Below are 12,581 nucleotides of genomic sequence, written 5' to 3' on the forward strand. Positions count from 1 at the left end.
GTAGTTCCTCCTCTGATTTTTTTTTTGTTTTTAAGAGACAGTGTCTAGCTCTGTCATCCAGGCTGGAGTGAGTGCAGTAGTGTAGTCATAGCTCGTTGCCACCTCCACCTCCAGGGTTCAGGTGATTCTCCTGCCTCAGCCTCCCAAGTAGCTGGGATTAGAGGTGCCCACCACCACGCCCCGCTAATTTTTGTATTTTTAGTAGAGACGGGGTTTCACCACATTGGCCAGGTTGGTCTTGAACTCCGGACCTCAGGTGATCCGCCCGCCTCGGCCTCCCAAAGTGCTGGGATTACAGGTGTGAGCCACCGTGCCTGGCCATATTTATTTTTTTAATGCACGTATTATTTCTTGTTTTAGCCATTGCACTCCAGCCTGGATGACAGAGAGAGACCTTGTCTCTAAAAAATAAAAAAATGAGAAAACAGTAAAAGGTCAAAATCAAAAGTAGAAATACATAAGGGAACTAATGTGGAAGGTGAAAATAAAATTCCCAATTTTTATTTAAAAGAAAAAGGGAGGCATCTATGAGAATGTCTGTTTCCATATAAGCAATAATTGGTTAAGTCAAGTAATCAGAGTCACTTTACGGATATTTTACCAAGAATCTAAATTTTGTGTTAGGTAGGGAAGATAGTGAGAGACTCATGAAATCTGTAGGGCATTCTGAAACAAATAATTTAATTGTAGACTTGTTTAAAACTACACATTTTACTCAAAAAGCCTTTCCCTAAATACCCATTCTATCCAAACTTCCCTTTCTTACCTACTCCCATCCTGGGTCCTGGTTCCATTGTGATATTCACAAGCCTCATCCCTTCTACCCAGCCATAGAATTTAGTAACCCAGTGTCTAATTTCTAAAGACCAATTTACAGTCCTTTTTTCACTTCTCTTATAGATGACAAGTCCAGGAATAGCTTTAAAATATCTCTGTCTCTCTCTGACAATGAGTCTAGATCCCTAATTCCTGTCAAAGTGCTTGGTCTTCTCTGAAAGGAGGCCATTAGGGCTAGTATGATTCCAGATCTATGCTCATAGCTACATAGTTGCAATGTTCTCAGTCCCTTCCTTATTGTATTTCTTGATTTTACAAGCTTGCTGTACAGAGTAAATGAGATTAAAAAAAGAAGAAGCCCTAAAACATAGTGGTAAAATGTTTTACAAATACAGTGGTACAACATTTTATATATAAATGCAAGACACCAATTGGTTCTATTCAGTAGAATTAACTTCATAAAAACTGACAAATAATATGCTGTTACCAATCAAGTCAACACATTCCTTCACAGCTTTAGAGCTAAACTGTGTAAGTAGCAATGGTTTTAAGGTTCTTTGGGGGCTCTTTACAAAAGATGAGCTATTATCCTGAATTACATTTCATCTTTTCCTCATTATTTACTGCCTCACACCTGATCCCAGGAGCAAAAGATGATTTCTGCAGATGTAAGATTAGACTGTGCTACCTAACTTGGAAGTCTTCATGTTTGATAGAAAACCTCCCTGGCAAGTGCCTTTGCCACTAACCTTTCTGGAATACTTTTACATATTATTAAATGCATAGGATATAATATTGGAGTAATGTGATGGCTGAGGGATTCCATAAATCCCCAAGTGGTTCAGTGCAGTGTTTCAAAGCATGATCCCAGCTTCTGTTAAAGCACTTAGTGGTTATATGATTTAATCTCTCTAAGCTTCAGATTGTTCTTTTGAAAGACTGAGTTAATAAGACCTACTTAACAGATGGAGTTTTTATCAGGATAATGTAAGGTAAAGTCTTTAGATACTCTGTGATCATTTTTATCCCAAGGGTAAGTCTTTGGTAGAAACTATGAGCCTTGTTTATTAGCTATTTCTGCCCACTAAAATCTAACTTTCATGAAAATTGAAATCCTATTTCTGTTGCTGCCTCTGAATATCCAGTGCTTTTAACAGGGCTTGGCACCTAGTAGTCCCTCACTAAATATTTCCTGAAAGAGTAACTTACTAAATAAATGTAAAAATGAACAGGAAATTTCTTCATTCCTACTTGTCCTTTATCATTGGCCTACAAACTTGATCTAGATTCATTCATCCTAAAACATAAACAAAACAAAACTCAACCCTCCCTTGACCATGTATCTCCCTTTAGACACAGTCTTACAACTGGTCTTACCATCTTTGGTCTTATAGCCTGCAAATGCATATGCCACAGAATCACCAGAGTGTTCTACCTGTGGACATCTTACCACATCTTTCCTCTGCTTAAAACTTTAAAGTTTTAAAACTTTAAAACAAAGTTTTAAAACTTTGTTTATATTATATTCCTCAGGTGCTTGGTACATTATCTTGCAGAATCATCCTTGTCTGTGATGTATGCCTCTCGTCTCTTAATATTAGGTCAGCTCAAGCTCCTTTATATGGTCAACACTCCCATAACTAGCACCTTCCCTCCTCTCAAGCTTGATCTGCTACCACTCTCCAACTTGCATTTCACTCTTCAGTAATATCCTGACTGCCTGCAATACCTCAGACATACTATGCTTTGTTTCTGGGCCTTCTATTGGGAATGTTTCTCCTCTCGCACCTTCGTCACCTGGTTAATAGTACCTTCCCCTTTAAAGCTAAGTTCAGGAGTTATATCTTTGAGGAGTCCTTTCAGAATGACCATTGGTGAAGAGATATGAAAAGTGAATGAACTCTCTCAGGTTAGACCAGCTTTCTATAAACTCAATTTTCAGAAGAAAGTCACAAAAAAGAGATTAAGTAGTTCCTCCTCTGATTTTTTTTTTGTTTTTAAGAGACAGTGTCTAGCTCTGTCATCCAGGCTGGAGTGAGTGCAGTAGTGTAGTCATAGCTCGCTGTGGTATTGAATGCCTGGCCTCCTCCTGCCTCAGCCTCTCGAGTATACAGGTGTGTGCCACCATGCCTAACTAATTTTTTATAAATTCTTTTTTTTTATAGAGATGGGGTCTTGTTATATTGCCGAGGCTGGTCTCAAACTCCTGGCCTCAAAAGATCCTCTGGCTGCAGCATCCCAAAATGTTGAGATTACAGGTATGAGTCACTGTGCTCGGGTGATTATAATCTTTTCTTACCTCAGAACTATTAGGAAAACTTAATATTTCAGTTTTAATATATTACAGAACTTTGGAAAGGAAAACTCACAGCAAAGATACAGACAGAAAATGTGTGCCATTACACCTATCCAATATATTGATTGCATTATTACCTTATGGCCAAAAATACCTCCAAGTACAAGAATATTAAGCCTGAATCCTTGACATGTTTATGTTTTCCTTATACCCAATCTCTGTTTCCTAATGTTATACTTACATGATAGCCAATGCTGTTAAATTATTTTTTAATGTAACAACAAAGCTTGGAAATGTTTAGGAAAGCAGCCTTGTTGAGTTTCCCTCCCTGGACTGAATACAACTATTGTAGTTTAGTCACTCTCTATTGATTTATGCTAGAATATAGTCCCCATAATCCACTCAGAATTAGCCCAGTCCATTTGAAACTCTCTCAATCATTTGTGTCTTTGCCTGCAACATTATCTTGCAGAATCATCTTTCTTTTCTAAATCTTCTGTAGTTTAGTTAGAATACTATACATTACAGGTGTTCATAAAATATTTGTTGCACTAAATTGAAAAATGAAAATACCACTGTTTCAGATGTGAGAAATAAAAATTCTTTATTTCTACACAGGCTCTTTCATTAAGCTCCTCACTGAATAATGCTTTCCCTGCTTTTACTTGCTAATATCTTACTTTTTCATGTATCATATTAGCCTGAAATAAAATCACTTGTAACCTGGTGGAATATTAAAATTGCACAGGATTAAGATTAATTTCTTAAATACTTTAGACCTAATTCCTCCTGACCAAATCAAGGGGGTTATAGCAGAAATCCATAGCAGAAAATAAAATTAGGGCCACTCCACTTACTCACAAAAAGAATCATGATACAGACAAATAACTTCACATAATTTATAGATATATTTAGTGGTATAAAATAATACAAACTCAGCAAAGGAGACATTATTTCACTCAAGCAATTATTTTATTCTAATAAATATTTCAGAATTACATAAAATTCATAGTTAATGAAAACATAGCAAATAATTAGGATTTAACTTCTATACAGAAATGAATGAGCTCAAATATTAATTTAATTTTAGAAATTAAAGAAATTTTGTATGGAAACTTTAGAAACATAAAATTTGACCTCATAATAATTCTCACTGGAATGTGTTTAAAGTAGTAACTTTATAGCCCTATAGTGCTATTGTAACATTTTGGATATTCAGGTTAGTGGTGAACATCATTTTTTCCCAATTTTAATAAGATTTCCTAAAACTGCAGCAACGTAGTTTCTTTCAACTTTGAGTTAAATATCTTTCTATGACTGCTTGAATAGTTTATATTATTAACATCTAATTGTTTTATAATAATATGTCTTATCTTAGAATGTATCATTTTATATATTTTTTAAAATAGAAGAGATCTTACAGCAATCTATTAATAGTATTACATCACAGTAGAGTAGAAAAAGAGCTTAAAAGTCTGTATTATTGATTTCAATATCTAAATTCTGCTGTTATAAGGAAACCTGAGCCACAGGGAAGTTATGCAACTTGCTCAAAGCAAGTTAGATAAAGGTTAGAATTAGAAACAGTATAGATTTCAGATTCAAATCAGATACTTGCTGACATTTTATATTTTACATCACTTAAAAAAAGTGATAAAGCCATAATCTGAAAAGATAAAGAAGATAGAAGGAGTAATATTTTAAAATTTTACACAAACTTTAAATTTGTAGCTTATTAAATAGGACAATTTTTATTAGGTAATGGGAAAAAATAGATATATGAATAAAAATGAGGAAGTTTTACAATCAACATTTATGTAACTATATTATAAAGTAAATTATATTTGGATAACGATGAAATTTTTGATTACACAAAGTGTGAGTCTGATTACCTCTTATATTTTTAACTCCCGCATAAAGTAATATCTATGATTAGTTAGCCCATTTATGCAGGAGGTTGCAATTTTTTGAAATTTTGCATGAGTGGAAAATCAGACCTTGGTGATGACCTTGAGCAGTAGGAAATAAATAACTCCCACATGCTTAGCGTTCCGATAATGGAACAGTAGGTATAAGCTGGTAAATGTTAGATTTTTAAACTCTGAATTCTTAAAGTTAATTCTTAAGGTGAATTCAGAGTTTAAAAACTGACAGCTTAATCAAAGTTTAGAATCTGATGGACGAAATCTTACAACATATACATGTCTTTAGAGTTTATGCAGTATTTTATAAAATAATGCTACATTATTTTTGCTGTGGATATTTCTAAAACTCATTACAGGGTTTCACAAACTCACAAGAAAAGCTATTTATAGAAATTTTGAGCAGATAAACTTTATTAATATAGAGTGAGCTGATGTTTTCCTTACGTTAAAATGAGAAGTTACATGTTTTTGTTTGTTGGTTCCATTTGTCTTGATTTTGGACCTTGTTTTCAAATGGGGTTGGCAACAGTCTGACCCTGTATTTTGTCAGCAGAGCTAAACAAGTTTGAGATTATCACTGAAAAACTTAGGATAACTTGGCAGGAGGCAAAGAATAAAGAGAAAAATTGAGTATAGAGGTAAAATAGAAGAAATATACAAAAATAGAGACAATGAAACTGTGTTAAATTCATGGTGGCACACAATAAATTCGCCATCAGTCCTATAAGTTACTAATTCTGATACAACACTTAAAAAATCAGCAGGGAGTATATGCAGACAGTAATTTTTCTAAATAAACGTTGTAAAATCAAATTTTGGATTAGAAACCTGAAAGAAGTTATTATACACTACAGTTTCCTCTAAGACACTTTTAACCTAATGGAATGACACAATTATCAAAAGTCCCACAATAAAATACTCAAGATTTTCTTAATTTGCAGATTTTCTGGAAGTGAGAAATGTATGCAAGACAAGTCCTAAAATACAAATTACATGTAGATACGAAGAAGATAAGTATAATGAGATCATCTGCCTTAGGAAATCCCACACAGAAAAGTAGGTTTTCATAGATCAAACAGAACTTAAGAATAGTTGAATCTGGGTAATCAGTCATCATACTATTCACTAATGTACATATTTATAGAAGACACACACAGCTCATCAAGTGATTCTATAAATTAGCTTAGACCACGATATCCAGGTGTCATCAAATACGAATCACCATTCAAGTAATAAGGGTGCCAACAACTTTGTCCTTAATTGAGCCTTTTGCAAACATCCTCATTACTACTACCTAGTAATCAGGAAAAGGAAAAAGGAATTCAAGCAGGATGAAGTCTCCACACACAGTCTCATAGCCATAGATTCTGCTTGTTGTAAAGGGCTCCACTTTCCTAGATCTGTAAGAAGGATGAAACGCAGCAAGAGATCCAAGCTCGTGGTGAATGGTGAGCTGAAGTGAGATACTGGAAACAGGATGGTGACAGAAATGACACAAAGGCATACAGGAGCCCAACTTCAACAGGTGCTGCACAGGAATGCTGGGAAACAGCAGCAGATGGACCATATGGACACACACCCATCAGGAGGAAGTAGGTGACTCTGAACAATGGTGCTGGGCGGGTTGTGAGGTAGAGAGGCATTGTGGCTTACAGCGACAGGTTCTGCAAACTGTGGCTACAGCCACAGACCAAAGGGCAGTCTTCAAATGTATACAGTGTGGAAAGAACTCCTGCTACACATCACTGACTCTAGGCACACCCACATTCCTGGCGAGGAGTGCAGTTTGTACTGTCAACTGCTAATTAAGAGCTAATGATGACAGCTGTTTGATAACACCTTAAATTAATGGAAGTAACTGTTTTACTGGAAATGGATTAAAAATGGAAATGCCTATTTAAATAATTTTTGGCCTAAAGAATTGTGTATTTTGAAAACACTAGTTAGCTGTAAGGAGAAAACTCTTTTTCCTAGTATAGGATAGGCAGTTGTTACCACAGTGCTTCCATGATGGTAATTATGCTTTGTTAGGACTCCCATTCACTTTTTTTTTTTTTTTTGAGATGAAGTCTCGCTTGTTACCCAGGCTGGAGGGCAGTGGCGCGATCTTGGCTCACTGCAAGCTCTGCCTCTTGGGTTCACACCATTCTCCTGCCTCAGCCGCTCAAGTAGCTGGGACTACAGGTGCCCGCCACCACGTCCGGCTAAATTTTTTGTATTTTTAGTAGAGATGGGGTTTTACTGTATTAGCCAGGATGGTCTCAATCTCCCGACCTTGTGATCCGCCTGCCTGGGCCTCCCAAAGTGCTGGCATTACAGGTGTGAGCCACTGCTACTGGCTTTTTTTTTTTTTTTTTAAAGCAAAGTCTCACTCTGTTACCCAGGCCGGAGTGCAGTGGCACAATCCCAGCTCACTGCAATTCTCCACCCACCGGGTTCAAGTGATTCTCATGCCTCAGTCTCCCGAGTTGCTGGGATTACAGGTGCGTACCACTGTGCCCAGCTAATTTTTGTATTTTTAGTGGAGACGGGGTTTCACCATGTTGGTGAGGCTAGTCTTGGACTCCTGGCCTCAAGGGATCGACCTGCCTCAGCCTCCCAAAGTGCTGGGATTACAGGTGTGAGCCACCACTCCCAGACTCTCATTTGCTTTTAAACTATTAGTAACTCTCCATGACACTGAGTTTGCTGCTGAGTTTCCTCACATAGCATCAGAGGTATTTGTTTTTAAACACAGAACAAAAATTAGAAAGTTGCTGAATAGGTCAACACTAGGGTGTCAACACATTGCCTTGGAGAAAGAAAACAATGAACCCTGGAAGCGTTTTAGAAAGAAGAGTTGTAAAACAATTCAAGTCCCTTAGGATGATTATGAGCTTGGGAAGAAAAATGTGGTTAGAGCTAAATGTTGAAGGTATTTAAGAAAAAGGAAATAAAATAACTTTTAGATTTTAAAAATATATTTATCTTGGGTCTCACTTTTTTCCTGGGTTTCACTGAGGTTTTTTTTTTGGATAAAACATGCATTTATGTTGGGTTTCACTAATTTTTCCTGATAGCTATTATATTAAGTAAGATAAATGGGCCTACATTATAGCACAACAAGATTCATATAAAGGGTAGGAAGCAGCATTTTGACTCTGACACATTCAAATCTCTTGAATATGGCTAGTTTACAAAGAGAAGCACGTGGAACTTAGGTAAATAGAAAGGATTCAATAAATATTTGCTGAATGAAGAAACAGCCTAGACACAATTCAAAAGTATTATACAGACTGGGGCCATGATTTCTCAATGGAAACTAATAAGAAGAGCTGAAGAAAAATAGGCCTTTAAATCCTGGCTTTCTAAGGTGCTCCAGACTGAAGAACCATTGATCTCTGACTACTTTTGCTTTCTTTTATCTTTGAGAACAGCTGGCCCGTCTGCCTTTACCCACTCAAAGAGGCCAGAAAGAAAAACTCTGTTGTTAGTTTACCTCATTTCTTCCTTTGACCAGGTCACCACAGTGTTTAATCCCCTCCTCCAACAACTCCACGTTTCTCTACATTGGAGAGGACACAGAAGCTGTCCCTGCCAGGTTAGTCCTTGAGGATGGGGCAGAATGTGCACTGCCTTGGTATGGGAGGCATGTGACATGCTATTCAAGGAATCATGTGCAATCATAAAACAACGTACGTCTAGGTGCTGGTGTTTGATGCACTATATCCGAGGCAGCCAGCAGCAATGGGTAGAGCATGTGCTCGCATGCAGAAGTATGTATGGGGGCATGCCTTTAAGAATATGTCAACAAGTATGGTGTCTCACTGATAACAATGTTGTCTACAAAAAAGAGAAGGTTGAAAAGTATGTGTGTGGAAGACACACAATTTTGTAGATAAGACATGGCTTTGTAGATAGGATACAGTTTTGGTCAGATTATTTAACTGATAGTATTTGTGAGTTCTTGGATGTTAGTTGTAAGATGTTAGATATGAGTAAATTTGGGTTTCAACAGAACTAGACAATAAACACATTCCCTACCAAGCTACTGAGAGCCACAGAGATTCTAAAGTAAAAACGAGACAGCATAATTATTCACATATAGGGTTTTTCTTGAGGACCACGCACTGATAAATGGGGAGATTCTCACACAAACAGATAATCAGCATAATAAATAATTTAAAATCATTTAAGACTATTTTATGTACCACTTGCCCCAGTAAAAATGATGGTGCCTAGGCAATCTTTCAAAGTGTCTTCTAGTCTTAAAGGTTTCTGGTATCATTCAATATTAAAAGGGTTAGTCTACAAAAGGCTGTCTGGGTCTTACAGAGAACACAAATGAGTCCTAATGAGGTATGGCTATGACATTTTTGGCTAGATCCACACCAGTAAAATTAAGCAGAAACTTAAATAATGTATTAATTAAGGGAATAAACCAAAGCACTTTGGGTTAAACGAGCAACTGGACATTTCTTTTGATCTCAATATGATGCTGAATTTCTCTAATACTTGTTGTATATAGACTCAGTGTATCTATAATACAAATACTATCTCAATTTGTGAAATCCCAGAGGCAAGATGAAACCCATATCATTGTTATGATTTGAATTGGAGAACTGTTTTCTAAGAACTGACATTATTATTTCATTTTATTAAAAAGAAATTACAAACTACAAGGTAACACTGACAGGAACTCTGTTTATATATTAACATTTACATAGATTAATAGCAATGATCCTGAACCAATACTTAGTACAGCTGAATGCCAAATTCAGGTGAGAAAGACCACTTAATAAAACCCTTCTCATGATCACGTTCCTTGGCAGATGAACTGTATATAGTGAGGTGCTAGTATTCTCCTAATTTTATTTAGTTATTTAAAGATTTAGTTTCTCCAGTGGACAATGAACAAGTTTTCTTAGTCATGCTCAAGGGAAGAATGTAAAAATTCATATGAAACATTTAGCTTAGCTTAAAGAGCTAATGAATCCAAAACACAAAGATAATGCTTCCTGAATCACTGGGAAAGCTAAATGGCTTATCTATTTATTTGGCTAAAAAAAAAAAAAAAGAATATTTCAATCTAATATGACTGGTATAAATGATTCATAAAACTACTTCGGTTCAAATTTTAGCTTAAGTGAAAGAGTGAGATGAATAGAGCTACTAAATAAAATTCTTGACATAGCTATCTACCTTTCCACTGTAAAAAATAATGACTGACTACCTCTAGCAGAGTTAGGTCAGTGTGCTTAGTTATATAAATAGAGAGTACACTTTAATAGCATCAGCTGTTCTATTCACACAAAAAGGAAAAAGTCAGCAGAGATGACTGGCAAGTTGTGATCTACAGCCATTTTTATTCTCTAAATTGACCCCATGTCTCCTTGACCTGAGAATTTCCAAGTCCTTTATTCTAAAATATGAATACAACTTTTCAAGACTTTATCGTATTAATGCTACCTTTAGAATTAAAACTTATGGTGATACTATTAGGTAAGTAATCTTTTCAGATGAAGTTTAATTAATTTATGGATCATTGCTCCCAATTTATATTTCTTTTCCTTTAATATTTATGTTTCAAATATCCTACTGTTACCGCTGTTTGTCAGAATGTCTTCTAGATAACTGGTCTATAGAGATTGTAGTTATATACAATGAATTACAAAAACAACATAAAACTGCAAATGCAATTAATACAAAAGTAATACTTCTAAAATAGTGATGTGGCCAAAGGAGGTGACCTAACTGCAAATGTGTGTTCAGTATATGTGTGCAGGGGCACTGAGAAGATATCTGTAGAAACACTACCAATGACTCATACACGTAGCTAAAAGAACCTTGGCAACCAAAGTGAATGGAGGTCAAGAATATCTTTGGAATCTACACAAAAACTAGGATAAAAAGGCGGCCAAATAGAAAATTCTACTGATACTTATTTGAGATGACCAAAAGTTAAAAAGTTATTTTTATACTGTATCCTTGAATATAAATTGTTTTCCAGATAAGTTTTATGAATGTACCCAATGTGAATACATTTTATATTACTTTTTGACTGACAAATTTATAATTTGTTATGTTCCTATAACTAATAACTCATTATTAGCTGTCATTACTGCAATGTGCTAGAATATGCTACATGTCTACAGTTCAAAATATACAAAAGAATATGTGGGAAAAATGACAAAAGTAACATATTGTTGAAATAATTATATACTTATAAAAATATTTTTTTACTCATAAATAAAATATTTTTGTGTTTTAGGATAGGCCTACTTCCTAAACTTATTAGTTATTTGAAGCACTTTTTTTTTCATGTATATATATATGAAGCTCTGAGTTAGGATTTTCCATTTCTGGTTAAATCATACCTTTCACATCTTCATCCTCAATTGTTGTATTTGAACTCTCAGTTGACTCCTGATGAGAAGAAAACACATTTTTAGGTTGCACCCAATGAATAGCTTGATTTCGTCTTTAAAAGTTGGCTAGTGACATACACATCATGCAAAATTCTTCAGCAGGCTATGTGCATATGCTGACATGCAAATGGACAAACACATTAAGTGGTTTTTAACAGAAATAAAATATCTGATGCTGCAAACATTTCAAACAGGGAGTACTCTGGTTGCCTAATCTCCGAAGCTGTATAAACCCAGGTGATTTGTAGAAGAAGCGGAAGTATGCAGTTTACTTTAAAAACTGTGTAAGGATGTGTTTTGTGTTACAGTGCCCTACAAGGTTTGCTTTTTCTGTGTGTTTACAAGCAATTGAATATGTTAGCCGAATGAATTTGAAACTTAAAATAGAAAAAAAATTTATTCTCAATTAATTAACCAATAAGAGTACCTTCTTTGTGTCAGGCACTATGTTAAGGCCTGTATGCTTTACTCCTTTATAACGAGAGAAAGCATTTCACTGCATCATTTGATGAAGAAGCTAAGGGGGTTAAGTTGAGATATGCTGAAAGTACTTTTCAGAAGAATTTTCATGTTTGTCCTCAGCACAATGGAATTATAATGAATAATTTACTTTCAAGGACAATTAGACTTTTTTCATTCTTTTCATAATTAGAAACTGGCTGTTATTGATAAGAAACCTACTTCCATAATAAAAAGACAAAGTTCTTTCTTTGTAAAACTACAAATTAAGTGGAAGATGGTTAAGCACACTTAAAAGTACACTGTAACTGCCAGAATTAAGATATATTTCTTAAAATGGTATGATAAATGTGTTCATTAATAATATATGAATAAAATATTTTCTAGCAAATACATTTTGCAATATTCATAAGAAAGACATAGTTTTCTACTTGGAATGATTTAAACGCTAGAGCCAAAAATAACTGGAAACAAACTTCCAATCAATAGCTCAGTAATGGAAAACACATTCTGGAAAATAATGTAAACACCAGCCAGTGTCATTTTAGAGATTCAGCATTCCAAAAAGTGATCAATTTATATAAATATCATATATAATATTTAAACCAAGGGAAAAACTAATTAAAGGTGTACCCAGAGTCTCCATACACACAAAACCAAAGAAAGGAATCTTCATGCATTTCTTAATGTGACCTAGTATTCAAATTTAAGCTGTAA

The 12,581-nt window shown here is 35.1% G+C and overlaps 1 protein-coding gene across 5 annotated transcripts in view; it reads right to left on the reverse strand.

Annotated features, from left to right (window-relative positions):
• The window catches only part of CAMK2D (calcium/calmodulin-dependent protein kinase II delta), a 319,303-nt gene that overhangs the window by 32,909 nt on the left and 273,813 nt on the right, over positions 1–12,581 (reverse strand). For all 5 annotated transcript variants that reach the window (XM_011948374.1, XM_011948371.1, XM_011948373.1 and 2 more), the window contains one exon: positions 11,355–11,403. In XM_011948374.1, the coding sequence (XP_011803764.1) occupies positions 11,355–11,403 (49 nt within the window). The remainder of the gene's footprint in view (positions 1–11,354; positions 11,404–12,581) is intronic.

Source organism: Colobus angolensis, unplaced genomic scaffold, assembly GCF_000951035.1.
Source record: "Colobus angolensis palliatus isolate OR3802 unplaced genomic scaffold, Cang.pa_1.0 Scaffold279, whole genome shotgun sequence".
Classification (NCBI taxonomy): Eukaryota; Metazoa; Chordata; class Mammalia; order Primates; family Cercopithecidae; genus Colobus; species Colobus angolensis.